Source organism: Notechis scutatus, chromosome 13 (genome assembly GCF_049901735.1).
Source record: "Notechis scutatus isolate UNSWTSFEM ecotype Mainland chromosome 13, rNotScu1.2, whole genome shotgun sequence".
Taxonomy (NCBI): Eukaryota; Metazoa; Chordata; class Lepidosauria; order Squamata; family Elapidae; genus Notechis; species Notechis scutatus.
In genome coordinates, this window is record NC_142021.1 from 11,316,352 (window position 1) to 11,331,806 (window position 15,455).

General features: G+C 42.8%; 1 protein-coding gene across 4 annotated transcripts in view; it reads left to right on the forward strand.

The window, feature by feature from the left end:
- SCARB1 (scavenger receptor class B member 1) overlaps positions 1 to 15,455 on the forward strand; it is a 61,070-nt gene that overhangs the window by 20,895 nt on the left and 24,720 nt on the right. For all 4 annotated transcript variants that reach the window (XM_087942984.1, XM_087942985.1, XM_087942988.1 and 1 more), the window contains exons 2-4: positions 2,648 to 2,805; positions 9,005 to 9,146; positions 12,588 to 12,791. In XM_087942984.1, the coding sequence (XP_087799110.1) occupies positions 2,648 to 2,805; positions 9,005 to 9,146; positions 12,588 to 12,791 (504 nt within the window). The remainder of the gene's footprint in view (positions 1 to 2,647; positions 2,806 to 9,004; positions 9,147 to 12,587; positions 12,792 to 15,455) is intronic.

The following is a 15,455-nucleotide window of genomic DNA, read 5'->3' on the forward strand; positions in this document are numbered from 1 at the left end:
TTATATACCACTTCTCGGTGGTTTTGCAGCCCTCTCTAAGTAGTTTATACAGAGTCAGCCTGTTGCCCCCAACAATTTGGGTCCCCATTTTTACCGACCTCGGAAGAAGGCTGAGTCAATCTTGAGCCAGTCAGGATCAAAGTGCTGGAGTGAACAGTGAGTTAGCCTGCAATACTGCATTTTAACCACTGTGCAACATGGATGGATGGATGGATGGATGGATGGATGGATGGATGGATGGATGGAAGGAAGGAAGGAAAGGAAGGAAGGAAGGAAGGAAGGAAGGAAGGAAGGAAGGAAGGAAGGAAGGAAGGAAGGAAGGAAGGAAAGGGGGGGGGAGGAAGGGAAGGAAGGAAGGAGGAAGGAAGGAAGGAAGGAAGGAAAGGAAGGAAGGAAGGAAGGAAGGAAGGAAGGAAAGAAAGAAAGAAAGAAAGAAAGAAAGAAAGAAAGAAAGAAAGAAAGAAAGAAAGAAGGAAGGGAAGGGAAAGGAAAGGAAAGGAAAGGAAAGGAAAGGAAAGGAAAGGTAGACCCAAAGGTATTTTTTCAAGAGGCAACTGGACTTTCTTGGTTTTTCTTTGAAGACGTTTCACTTCTCACCTGAGAAGCTTCTTTAGCAAGAGCAGAAGAAGTTTCCCGGATGAGAAGTGAAATGTCTTCAAAGAAAAACCAGAAAGTCCAGTTGCTTCTTGAAAAAAAAAAGCACCTTTGGGACAACCGTATTCTGGACGACGGAGAATCTCCATAGACGAGAAAATGTGGAGTTTTTTAAACCCCCACTTCCAAGATTTACTTGCATACATTCTAACACAGCACCGGTAAGCATTTATGACGTGGCTTGGTGGCTTTTGGCACCGTAGCGGGAGCGAATCGAATCATTTGGGATAATGCACCATAATTGGCTTTTTCACAGGAGGCACTGAACCCAGTAAAAACGGCGCCTTTCCCCCTAACTTAAAAGCGTATCCTCGCGGCACGATTTCCAAGTAGTAGATGAACAGCCTGTTTCAAGAGAAACGGGGAATTCCCTCCTGTAGGAAAAGCCTTAACTAATAATTAAAACACTTAGTCAAATTACAATCCCCTCAGGGCTGTGTGAATCACACTGATTTTAACAGCCAGAAGCACGAAACAGAAATAAGGAGCCAAAATCCGTGCAGCAATGGAGGTCACGGGTGATAAGCCGGTGACACCGGACATCTCTGGAGGTTAATTCTGGGGTTTTTTTTCCAAGTGTTGGCTTTAAAAAAAAATAATGATGTAAATATGGGTAGCCCTTGACTTACAAGCTATTTCTTTAGCGACTGTTCAAATTTGCAACAGCACTGGGGGGGAAAAAGTGACTCACAGCAGGTCCTCACACTTATGACCACCTTGGGCAGGGGGTTGGACTAGATGACCTACAAGTGTCCATTCCAACTCTGAATATCTGTTATCTGTTATCTATTATGAACATCCCCCAAAGTTGGGTGCTTGGCAACCAATTACAATAGTTGTAGCATCCCGTCGCCATATGTGACCTACCCAGCTGGCTTCCCATCCGCAGAATCCATGGGGAGGGAAGCCAGATTCACTTAATGACATAATTCACTTAACAACCACAGTGTTTTTTTGCTTAACAACCATGGCAAAAAAAGGTGGTGAAATCGGGCGTGACCCACTTAACAAGAGCCTCACTTGGAAATCCGGGCTCAGGGTTGTGGTCGTAAGTCAAGGAGTACCTGCAGTTTGAATATTAACCAGGGAGCAATGTAGAATGATGAAGAAAGGAGAAAAACACCAGAGGTGTGCCTGTTTTTCCAGTGAAAAGGAGTGAATGAATGTATTGCGTAAACTCGTGTTTCCTCACAGGTTTGGTTTCAAATCAGTAGTGGGAGCTTCATCCCTGGAAGCTTTTCAAGAACAGACCGGACTGCCATCTGTCAGAAATGGGGTAGGGTCTGCTGGCTTGGGAAGTGAGGGTTGGACTAGATGACCTACAAGATCCCTTCCAACTCTGGTGTTCTACATTGAAGGGAACAACTTGCTTTCAGAAGTAGTGGGAGCTTCATCCCTGGAAGCTTTTCAAGAAGAGACCGGACTGCCATCTGTCAGAAATGGGGTAGGGTCTGCTGGCTTGGGAAGTGAGGGTTGGACTAGATGACCTACAAGTTCCCTTCCAACTCTGGTGTTCTACATTGAAGGGAACAACTTGCTTTCAGAAGTAATGGGAGCTTCATCCCTGGAAGCTTTTCAAGAAGAGACCGGACTGCCATCTGTCAGAAATGGGGTAGGGTCTGCTGCTTGGGTGGGTGTGTGGGGGTTGGACTAGATGTCCTACAAGGTCCCTTCCAACTGTTATTCTATATTCAATGGAACAGAAGTTGCCTTCAGAAGTTGTGGGAGCTTCATCACTGGGGGCTTTTGAGAAGAGACTGGACTGCCATCTGTTAGAAATGGTGTAGGGTCTCTAGCTTGGGCGGGGGGTTGGACTAGATGACCTACAAGGTCCATTCCAACTCTATTATTCTATATTGAGTGGAACGGCTTGCCTTCAGAAGCAAGGTCTCCTGCTTGGACTAGATGACCAACCCTTCCAACTCTGTTAATCTGTTAACCAGTTGGTAATGATCAGCTGTCGGTTCTGACCCCTGTCCGTTTACAATTGCAGAATACCATAATCAATCCCAAGAGTGCCATGTTCACCCTGTGGAAAGACCTCCCGGTGCCCTTCTTCATTTCCTTCTACTTCATGGAGGTGATGAATTCCAAGGACATCCTTCTAGGCGCCAAGCCAGTTGTCCAACAGCGGGGGCCTTACGTGTACAGGTATGGCTTCAACACACGGGGTGGCCCTTGGCAGGACTGGAGGACTGGACAGGGGGGCAGGCCAAGGAGAAAGAGCGAATGGGGAAGGGGAGGGAGGATGAAAGAAATGAAGGAAATAGAGGGAGGGTGGGAAGGAATAAAGGGCAAGGAGAAAGAAAAAAGGAAGGGAAGGAGGGTGGGTGGGTGGGAGAACCCCCAAAACTTTAACCTCAAACTGTCTACCGTGGATCTCACCCCCATTCCTAAGAGGTCTGTAAGGGGGCGTGCATAATTGCATCAGCATGCCTTCCTACTGTTCCCATTTATTCATACTAATTTATTATGTATATACATATACCTGTTTGTACTTATATGTTTATATGTTACGTTCATACTTCTACTTGTTTTCTCATACATGCTTGACAAACTAAACTAAATAAATAAAATGGATGGAAGGAAGGAAAGAAATAGAAGAAGGGAAGGAAGGGAAGGAATAATGGAGGGAAGGAAGGAAAAGAAAGGGAGGGGGGAGGAAATAAAGGGAAGGAAGGGAATAATAGAGAGAGGGAAGAAGAGAAGGAAGGAACAGAAAGGGAGAGAGGGAGGAGGAGGGAAGACAATGAAGGAAGGGAGGGGAGGGAAGGAGATGGAATGAAGAAAGGAAGGAAGGAAGGAAAAGAAAGGGAGAGAGACGAGGGAGAGAAGGAAGGATGGATGGATGGATGGAAGGAAGGAAGGAAAGTAAGTGGCCTCAGTTTTTCATGCTACCCAAGTTGAATTCTTGAGGTGTTAATTGCCTTGGTTCATATCTCATCAGGAAGGCCAATTTGGAATAAGTCCTTGGTATGTGGTGTGTGTTTGAGTAACCAAGACAAACAACACAATCCGTCGCTGGCTGTAATCCTGTCTTTATTTTTATTTATTTATTATTTATTTTATTTTGTCAAGCAATTATAAGATAACAGGTATAAGTATAACATAGTTACGAATACATGAAATGGATATATATAAGAAAAATAAAAAGAAACAATAGGACAGGGACAATAGGCACATTGGTGCGCTTATGCACACCCCCTACAGACCTCTTAGGAAAGGGGTGAGGTCAATAGTAGACAGTCTAAGGTTAAAGTTTTTGGGGTTTGGGGAAGAAACTACAGAGTCAGGTAGAGTATTCCAGACAGACTACTCTATTGCTGAAGTCGTATTTCCTGCAATCAAGTTTGGTGCAGTTAACCTTGAGTTTGTATCTATTATGTGCTCTTGTATTGTTATGGTTGAAGCTGAAGTATTCATTGACAGGTAAGTCATTGCAATGTATGATTTTATATACCATACTTAGATCGGACCGAAGACACCGTAATTCAAGGTTTTCTAGGTCTAGAATTTCAAGTCTGGTGGCATAAGGTATTCTTCAACAAGTAGAGGAGTGGAGAACTCTTCTTGTGAAATATTTCTGGACTTTCTCAACTGTGTTAATATCAGATACGTAATGTGGGTTCCAGACTGATGAGCTGTATTCGAGTATTGGTCTAGCAAATGTTTTGTTATGCTCTAGTTATCAGTGTAATATTACCAGAGAAAAAGCTACATAAGATTAGGTTAACAAGTCTTAATGCCTTTTTGGCTATGTAGTTACAGTGGGCTCTAGCACTTAGATCATTAGAGATGAGTACTCCAAGGTCCTTGACAGAGTTTGGATCATCAACAAGGTCTTGACTATTCAGCTTGTAGTTTATTTTCTGACTTTTTTGCCAATATGTAAGACAGAGCATTTATTTATTTATATTATTTATTTATATATATTTATATATAATATTTATATATATTTATATTTATATATTTACATCATTTGTTTATTTAGCATGCACCATATCTACATAACCAGGCTATAATTTTGATCTTGGGCAAAGCCAGGTTAATTGAGTCATACATAGTCAAATTAACTGGGATAATCAAACTCAGCCCATCGAGGAAGATTTTCCAGGAGGGAATGTTAATCCAATCATTTGCAAAGCATTGAGTGATGGTTGCCTTTCTGGTTCAATTCTGATGTAAATTAAATTATAGCTTTTTCTGGAAGGTGATTAAGCCAATAAAGGAAGATCCATCTCATTATTATGTGTTATTGGTTGTCTTTGTTGTTAATGTGTTGTTCTTTCTGGAGAGTTTTGCTCCTGATGATATGAAATTAGGGTCTTAGTTTCAATCCCTCCCTCCCTCCCTTTCTTCCTTCTTTTGTATTCTTCCTTCCTTCCCTCTCCCTCCTTCTCTTCCTTCCTTTCTTCCTTCTTTTATATTCTTCCTCCCCTCTCCCTCCTTCTCTTCCTTCCTTCCTTCCTTCTTTTATATTCTTCCTTCCTTCTCTTCCTTCTTCCCTCCCTTTCTTCCTTCTTTTGTATTCTTCCTTCCTTCCCTCTCCCTCCTTCTCTTCCTTCCTTTTTTCCTTCTTTTGTATTCTTCCTTTCTTCTCTCCCTTCTTCCCTCCCTTTCTTCCTTCTTTCGTATTCTTCCTTCCCTCTCTCTCCTTCTCTTCCTTCTTCCCTCCCTTTCTTCCTTCTTTTGTATTCTTCCTTCCTTCCCTCTCCCTCCTTCTCTTCCTTCCTTTCTTCCTTCTTTTATATTCTTCCTTCCTTCTCTTCCTTCTTCCTCCCTTTCTTCCTTCTTTGTATTCTTCCTTCCCTCTCCCTCTTCTCTTCCTTCCTTCCTTCTTTTATATTCTTCCTTCCTTCTCTCCTTCTTCCTCCCTTTCTTCCTTCTTTTGTATTCTTCCTTCCTCTGCTCTCTCTCCTCCTTCCCTTCCTTTCTTCCTTCTTTTGTATTCTTTCTCCCTGCCTCACTACTTCTGTATTCTTCCTTTCTTTCTTTCTTCAATTAGACTTCTGGCATGACCGAGGAATCTCTTCTTAAACTAGTTTATGCCGAATACTTCCAGTATTAAATAACAAATACATGGAAGTCTAAGATACTGAAGAAGAAGAAGAGGAAGAGGAAGAAAAAGGAAGAAGAAGAAGAGGAAGAAGGAGAAGGAGAAGAGAGGGAGGAGGAAAAGAAGAAGAGAGGGAGGAGGAGAAGAAGGGGAGGGGGAGGAGAAGGAAAGAAGAAGGAAGGAAGGAAGGAAGGAAGGAAGGAAGGAAGGAAGGAAGGAAAGAAAGAAAGAAAGAAAGAAAGAAAGAAAGAAAGAAAGAAAGAAAGAAAGAAAGAAAGAAAGAAAGAAAGAAAGAAAGAAAGAAAGAAAAAGAAAGAAAGAAAGAAAGAAAGAAAGAAAGAAAGAAAGAAAAAGAAAGAAAGAAGATTATGATTAGTAGTTGTGAATTTATGATAAGCCTCCAATTCCACTTTTTGGCAAATGTTTGTAAAGCATAGCAGTTGCTTAACTGACCTCCTGCGCACAGCACTATCCTCCCATCACACAGCAGAGGTTGGTTCCATGGCTTTTACACAACACAGCTGAGGACAGTTGTACCTGGCACATTTGGAAGGCCCAATCCATGCGCAACCGGTGTAATTTCTGCCTGCTTTGCATTATCTGATATTAACACAGTTGAGAAAGTCCAGAAATATTTCACAAGAAGAGTTCTCCACTCCTCTACTCGTTGCAGAATACCTTAGGCCACCAGACGTGAAATTCTAGACTTAGGAAACTTTGAATTATGCCGTCTTCGGTCTGATCTAAGTATAATATATAAAATCATACATTGCAATGTCAATGAATACTTCATTCATTCATTCATCCAATGAATACCTGTCAATGAATACTTCAGCTTCAACCATAACGATACAAGAGCACACAATAGATACAAACTCAAGGTTAACCGCACCAAACTTGATTGCAGGAAATACGACTTCAGCAATAGAGTGGTCAGTGTCTGGAATATTCTACCTGACTCTGTGGTTTCTTCCCCAAACACTTTAACCTTAGACAATCTACTATAGACCTCACCCCTTTCCTAAGAGATCTGTAGGGTCGTGCATAAGCACACCAACGTACCTACCATCCCTGTCCTATTTCTTTTTATTTTTCTTATATATATACGTTTCATGTATTCATAACTATGTTTATACTTATACCTGTTATTTTATAATAGATAGATAGATAGATAGATAGATAGATAGATAGATAGATAGATAGATAGATAGATAGATAAGCCGGCTCCTCGGTGGAGCAAGGTACGGGATTGTTAGCCTCCTCACGTGGGGCAGATTACAAAATAAATCCCAGTGTGAAGGCACGATGTGTGTCCCTGTTTTTATACTCCCTGTTAAGTAAGCATAAATTTAGAATTGTATTATAATGCCCAGAATTTATTCCCAGGCCAAGGGATTAAAGTCTTGAGATAAACGCCCAAGTCGTTTTTGAAGCAATTCCCTTTGAGCAATCCAAGGAACAATGTGTAAGGATGAACCTGGTCAGGGATTTACCCTTCATTTTTATTGTCTTGTTTACTACTAATATAGGTTTGGTTTGCATTTCTTCACACAGGGTGAAGAGTCCTTGGTGTTCTACCAGTTGGTTGTTTGCTTGCAGATGTTTCGTTACTCAACCATGTCACATCATCATCATCATCCATGTGAGGAACATGTGACAGTAGAAAAGTTAAGCATGCCGAAAGTCTAAATCCAAGCAGCTCAGATAAGCAGAGATTAACACCAGATAAAAGAGCAGGCAGAAAACAATTCCCTAATCCAGAATTGATGAAACCATATAATTGTGGCACTGACAGGATCGTCTTCTGTATATAAACAGGAATGAAACTCCACACTTCGTCGCACTGATGATGTGACCTAGTTGACAAAGGGAACATCTGCAAGGAAATCACCAAGCTCAGAAAGCACCAAGGAACCCAGAATCCTCCTCCTCCTCCTCCTCCTCACAACCCCACCCCCTTTCTAGCACTGATGATGCTGCCTAGCTTGGTAATGAAATGCAAGAAAGCCACCAAGCTCAGAGAGCACCAAGGACCCCACAATCCTCCTCCTCCTCCCTTCTCCTCCTCCCTACAAACCCCACTCCCTTCTATAGCATTGATGGCGTTGCCTAGCTTAGTAATGAAACGTCTTCCAGAAAACAGCCAAGCTCAGGCACCGTCAAGTCTCAGTCCTGAGCTGCAGGGATTCCCTTCTATTGAAACACTGATTAAAAAAAAAGCCCGTACAATTGAGCGTATTTCAAGATTGCTACAGAGGGAAAAAAAAAACTGGGCGGAGGAATCACAAAGCAAGGAATTTTTCTCAGGCTGTGTAGGTCACGGGAAGCCACTCACTCGTGCGTGGCTGTGCCGTTTTCAGAAAAGACAGAAGCAAAGAAAGGGCTTGACACCATCTTGCGAGTGAAAAACCTCAACTTTTTAAGAGCAGACTGTTTGCAGCTGCTAAATTTGGATGCAAGGCTGGTCTCAGCCTGTCTTTTTCGGTTCGGATCGAGGGAAGCTGTTGGTCTCTTTCCAAGACTGAATCCACTGTCTGGATCTTCTTTTTTTTCCTTTTCAATTTAGCGTCGCTCCATCCATCCAAACACATGATGTTCTATTCATTAAATTTGCACAGAATAACAACCACAAACCGTTCAGCCTCGGTTTGTGATGAACGCAGCTTGGATTTTGTAAAATAAAACCATTGGGAAGCACGTAGCACCCTTTGTTTGATTTTAATTGGAGGAGCCCGTGCAACCACGGACAACCCTGGGCCTCATTTAGACGGAAGCCAAAATGAAATTATGGGTTTACCTGCCATTTAGAAGGACATCTCTTTCCTGCTTAAATGGGGGTTTAAATCATGAAAAAAAAAAAATTCCCTTCTAACTCATAATTTCAGCATTCCAGAAAACCTCCACTCCAACAAATAATTCCGAGTCAGACATCCTCTTCAAAGTTTTTTATTTGAGTAGTAAACTGGCACATCTGGGAAATCCCGAATCTGAAAGTTCCAAGTTTCCTTGCAATAAGTAAACACTACAAATCCCACCCCCCTGCACCCATCATTTCATCACCTGCCCCAATCACCATCATCCCAACTAGAAACATCCTCTCACCCAGGTGCAGAAGCAACATGTCCTTGACTTAGAAGAAGAAGGCTATTACGTCTATCCACATACGCTCCAAGAAATTCCCCCCTCCCATTTTCCCAGACTCGAGAAATGTGGCAGCACGGAAGCTTCCGGTGCTAATATGGCTTCCAAAGCTGACACCTGATTTGTTTTGTTGTGCTCTGTGTTCTCTTGCAGGGAATATAGGGAGAAAAAGAACATTACTTTCCATAGTAACAATACTGTCTCATTTCTGAGTTACCGCTCGTTTACCTTCGAACCGGACCGCTCCAACGGATTGGAATCCGATTACATCATGATGCCAAATATGTTAGTTTTGGTAAGTGGCCTTCCAACTCTGGGGATCTTCAGCCCATCTTCAGAGAACAGGTGTCATTTCTGGATTTTTGTGCAAAGGCTCAATTTTTCACCGATTTTGTTTTTTTGTTTTTTTTTCCATTTGGGGCTTCACCTAGCAATACATTTCCCAGAAGGACAATTGACCCTACCCTGTTTCCCTGAAAATACGACCTACCTTGAAAATACCGTGTTCCTCATATAATAAGGCCGGGTCTTATTTTTTTTTGAGCCCTGAAAAAAATGGCTAGGCCGTCTTTTCAAGGGTGACTTAATTCCCCCCCCCCTTGCATCTTTGGGTGGGCGGGCGGCGATGGCTTGGATGTTGACCTCGGTGTGGGTGAGGCACTTAGTATCGGGGTCAACGCAGGCAGCACCATATCCGGGTGTGCAACAAAAATACTTCCTAATGGCAAGCCCCCCCACCATTCCCCCCCATTTCGCATATTTTGATATAGGCCTTAATTTGGGGGGAGGGGCTTAATTTCATTTCATGCCTATAAAACATGCTGGGACTTCCTATTGGGGGAGGCCGTATTATTGGAGAAACAGGGTAAGTCCTAGCTTGATTTTTACACATCCGCTCAATATAAGCCCTACCCCCCAAAATAAGCCCTAATTAAGATCCCGCCCACTCCAGAGTGGACGGGTAAAAATTAAAGCTAGGGTGGGGATGGGATGTGTGTGCAGCTGCCTTACTACTTACCTTTGGACAGTTGTAGCCAGGCCTTGCACACCCCAACACCTGCCTTGCCAGCCCATTTCTTCTGCAGCCGGCAATGCTGGCAAGGCTTTCCCTGAAGGCCTCTGGAGCTGGTAACAAAGTTCCAGATTGATCCAGAGTTATTGGCTGTTATCGGCTGCAGGAAAGCCTTGCGGGCCACCAAAGAAGTTCCTGAAGGCCTCTGACAGCAACTCATGCAAGTGACATTAGTCAGTGGATGACGTGCTCCAAAAATAAGACCTGGTGCCTTTTTTTGGTGGCAAAAAAATTATGAGACAGGGTCTTTCAGGAAAACACGGGTACTTGATTTTTCATAAATTCAGATAAGACTGTTCTATCCCAGCAACTGTGGCTTCGTTGTATTATTACACTAAAAAAATGTACTACACAGATTGTTGGTTTTGTCTCCCCTTGGTGTGCACTCAAAGTCTCGGTAGAACAGGGCGATCTGCAAATATGCAGAGACATTGGTAAATAGATACTTGGAATCTTCTGCAGGATTGCAGGAAAGCCCACAGATGAACAGGTTCCAGAATTTCTCTATATGTTTCAGAAATGAAGCTCCAAGGTCAACAAGGAATTGGGTTGTTGTTGTTTTTTACCTGCAAGAAGAGATCCAGGGCTAACCTTTGCATGCTCAGAAATAAATATAGTTTGTTGATAGTGGGCTTTACGGACGCCATTTTCTTTGAAGGCCAAAGAGAAGACGGGGAGTTATTTCTGTTAAAGAGAAATGTTAGTTATACAAGGGGGTTTCCATGTCATTTCTGACGATTCCCAGTTCTCAAACAATTGGAGGTTGATGAGTGACAGTTTTAATGATAAGTCATGGTTTGATTTAATTGTGGTTTAGTGACATACTTCTAAAGGTGTGGGCCCAAACAGAATCAGATGGATATCACCTCCTCAGTGAAACACAAACTGGATGAGCAATTAGGAAAGGCACCTCCACGTTTATAGAAGAGGAGAATAACATAATAGTTGGAAGAGACCTCGGAGGTCTTCTAGTCCAACCCCTGCTGAAGCAGGAAACCTTATACCATTCCAATAAGTCTAACAGACTTTCACAGATCTTTCCCGAGACTCATGGAGAAGGTTCTTAGTGTGTTTTGTGGTAATGAGACAACAAGCAGAGTTTGCATTTAGAGCATTGAATAACAACCTTGGAAGGGACCTTTGAGGTCTTCTACTCCAATCCCCTGCTCAAGCAAGGAACTCTACACCATTTCAGACAAACAGTCTCTTCTTGAAAACCTCCAGAGATGGAGCGCCCGAAACTTCTGGAGGCAAGGTGTTCCACTGTTTAAATTAAGTCAATTAATTAATAGCCATAGCCTTTAGACTTGTATACCACTTCAGAGTGCTTTGCAGCCCTCTCTAAGCAGTTTACAGAGTCAGCCTCTTGCCCCCAACAATCTCGGTCCTCATTTTACCCACCTCAGAAGGAGGGAAGGCTGAGTCAGCCTTGAGCCTGGTGAGATTTGAACTGCCAAATTGCAGGCAGCCAGCAGTCAGCAGAAGTAGCCTGCAGTACTGCACTCCAACCACTGCGACACCATGGCTCAATTTACGGCAGAATTAGCCTGCAATACTTCATTCTAACCACTGGGAGGGAAGGGAGGGTGGGAGGGAGGGAAGAAGGAAGGAAGGAAAAACAGAAATTGCTTCACAGTGCTCTCCAGCTCTCTCTAAGCGATTTACAGAGTCAGCCTGTTTCCCCCAACAATCTGGGTCCTCATTTTACTGACCTCAGAAGGATGGAAGGCTGAGTCAACCTTAAGCCTGGTGAGATTCAAACTCCTAATAGGCAGCAGAATTAGCCTGCAATACTTCATTGTAACAACTGGGAAGAAAGGAGGGAAGGGAAGGGAAGGGAAGGAAGGAAGGGAAGGAAGGAAGGAAGGAAGGAAGGAAGGAAGGAAGGAAGGAAGGAAGGAAGGAAGGAAGGAAGGAAGGAAGGAAGGAAGGAAGGAAGGAAGGAAGAAAGAAAGAAAAAAAGAAAGAAAGAAAGAAAGAAAGAAAGAAAGAAAGAAAGAAAGAAAGAAAGAAAGAAAGAAAGAAAGAAAGGAAAGGAAACAAGGAAACAGAAAAGGAAGGAAGGAAGGAAGGAAGGAAGGAAGGAAGGAAGGAAGGAAGGAAGGAAGGAAGGAAGGAAGGAAGGAAAAACAGAAATTTCCAACCCTCCCTAAGTGGTTTACAGAGTCCGTCTCTTGCCCCCAGCAATCTGGGTCCTCATTTTACTCACCTCGGAATGAGGGAAGGCTGAGTCAGCCTTAAGCCTGATAAGGTTCGAACTCCTGCTAGGCAGCAGAATTAGCCTGCAATGCTTCATTCTAACTACTGGAAAGGAAGGGAGGGAGGGAAAGGAAAGGAAAGGGAAGAAAGGAACGAACGAACGAACGAAAGAAAGAAAAACAGAAATTGCTTCACAGAGATTTACAGCCCTCTCTAAGCAATTTACAGAGTCAGCATATTGTTAGCATATTACCTCCAACAATCTAGGTCCTCATTTTACCCACCTGGGAAGGATGGAAGGCTGAGTCAACCTTGAGCCAGTCAGGATCGAACTGCTGGCAGTGGGGCAGAATCAGCCTGCAATCCTGCCATCTAACCACCGCGCTACCGTGACCAATTCCTAAAACTATTCTTCCCGCCTGTTCTGATTCTTCTTCTGTTTATTTTTATTTATTTCCCTTCCAGGGAGCAGCCGTCATGTTGGAAAAGATGCCGTTTGCCGCGAGGTTAACCTTCAGCAGTGCCCTGGCTCTCTTTCGTCAAAGCGCGTTCATGAACCGGACGGTCGGCGAGATCGTTTGGGGGTACAAAGAACCCTTCATTAAATTCCTGAGCAACCTCGGGGTCACCATCGGTCCATCCAATGAAAAATTTGGCTTATTTTCCGATGTAAGTCAGGTCCTTGGGGTTGGGGACTGAGTCCAAACCTGAACTCTTGGGGGATCGAAATGAGCAGATATCTTTCAAGAACAGAGACTTCCTTCAAGAAAATGACAGATGTCGTATTTATTGAAAGAAAAGATCAGAAACTGCCTTCTCGTTATTATTTTTTAACCAGGTTGAAGAATATACAGGGGGCCCTTGATTTACAACAGTTCATTTAGTGACAGAAGTTACAGCCGGGTTGAAAAAAAAGTGACTTGTGGCCGTTTTTCACACTTGTGACCGTTGCAGGCTCCTCGTGGTCACGTGATCAACATTCAGATGCTTGACACAACTGACTCGTATGTACGATGGTCGCAGTGTCCCATGGGTCATGTGATCCCCTTTTTTGTGACCTGCCAAGTCAACAGGGGAAGCCAGATTCACTTAACAACCGTGTGACTAATTTAACAAATGCAGGGATTAACAGTGGGCCGGTAAGGTCTTAAAATGGGGCAAAACCTTCACTGTCTCACTTAGCAACGGATATGTTGGGCTCCATTGTGGTTGTAAGTCAAGGATTTTTGAGTGGTGGGTGTTCCCCTGATGCTAGGCATTTCTGGGCTCCATTGTGGTTGTAAGTCAAGGATTTTTGAGTGGTGGATGTTCCCCTGATGCTAGGCATTTTTCGTCATGGTTGTTGTGGTCCACCAGCAGCCTCCGGAGACGGCAGCAGAGTTGGACAGTGGGGAGGAACATGGGCCAGTCCTGGAGTCTGGAGAGGCCTCAGACGAGGGATCTGCATCTGACACAGAGATAGGGCCAGGGCCATCTGAGAGTTATGTGCTGACTCTGGAGCCTCCAGAATCTGACAGCAGCGAGGCAGAGGAACAAGGGGAGCCTGTTCCCAAAGTGTGCTTGCACAGAGCTGCCAGAAGGCAAGAACAGCTAAGACAAAAGGGGCGACTTGGAGGTGATTGGCCCTCCCATAAGACATAAAGGAGGAGCAAAGGGACAGGAACCTTTGCAGGAAGCAACTTTGTTCGTACTGGTCGGTTTGAAACCTGAAGCTCCATGTTGCATTTGTACTCCGTTTGGTCTTGTTCAACTATTTGACAATTTAGTTGTTGGCAGCCTTTCAAGGAAGATAAAGGTGCGTGCTTATCAGACTTATCCCGAAGGGCTTAGGCAGACTTCCATGGGACTATTTACAAACTGTTTGAGACTCATTACGGGCTGTGAATGACTATAATTCACAGCTGTTGAAATAAAACAAAAGGTTTTTGGGACTAATATGTGTTTGTTAAAGTCTCAGGAAACCTTGTTCAGAACAATGGTCGCCTTCCAAATTAATACAGGAAGTGTTGCGTTGCTGCAACCTGTTTGACCAATCCTGCCCGATTTTCTATCTTAACTTTGAAATGTTGGCCAAATGCATTTCCCCAATTTTTATCCCAGCCAACCAGCATAACCAGTGGTTAGGAAGGATGGCAGTTACTTCCTGAATATAGACACACAAAACTAACCAAAGTTCAAAGAAGCCAAACGTTAATAGTCCACTCCTAAAAAACTTAACAATGGTGGGAAAATTATGTGGATGAGTTTACACTAAACTCTAATTTAAAAGAAAAGTTTTATAAGATGATGTATCACTGGTATTTAACACCAGGTGAGTTATCCAGAATGTAATAAAGGTGTTTCAAATGAATGTTGGAAGTGTAAAAGCAAAGAAGGAACTTTTTACCAGTTAGGGTAGACATGTGATAAAGCAAGGACAAATCAGAAGATTCACATTATTATTCTAATACAGAAAATTCTTTAAAACGAAAATTAAAAATGAAACCAGAAACTTTTCTTTGGGGTTTAATGGAAAAAGACTTGGAGAAAAAAATTGGAACTGTGATCTTATATATGTTGACAGCAAAAAGACTATTTTATGCACAAAAACAGACATTTTTATTCCCACCATGGACGAACAGCTGCAGGAGCTAATGGTGTTGTCAGAAATGGCTAAATTGACCGTTTTGGTTAAAAAAAAGAATAGTTTTCATATGGAAACCGCTTCTGGAGTTTGTGCTTGAGATGGAAAAAAAATGAAATTTGATTATGGGTTTTATCAATTAGACTGATATGTGTTTATAGAAATAGCTAGTTTATATTACTATGGAAAAGCAAGAAGTTGTGGTTTGATGTTAAGGCCTTTTTTACTGCAAAAGAGGGAGTCAGAAATCAATGTTTCTTCTTTTCTTTTCCTCAGTTTCTCCTTACTTTTCTCTCCCCCTTCCCTTCCCCTCCCCAGACTGGGTCTTCCTATTTACTTTTGCATTTTGTAATTTATCTTATAACCTAATAAAAATGTTAAACCAAGAAACTTAACAATGGAACCGGCTTTAGTTCAAAGCTCCAGCAGGTTTTTCGGGCTTCCCTGAAATGTCTTTCATTAGATGAACAGAGTTGGAAGGGGACCTTATCAGTCATCTAGTCCAACCCCTTTTTCCGATTGGATCAGGGATTAAAAAAAAATATCCTCGGCCGAACGGCCACAATTGAGCCTAATGTTTTCGTTGTTAAGCGAAACATGGCTTACGTGAGTTTTGCTCCATTATACGAACGTTCTTGCCGCTGTTGTTAAGTGAATCCCTGTACAGTTGTTAAGCTTGTAACACGGTTGTTAAGTGAATCTAATTTTCC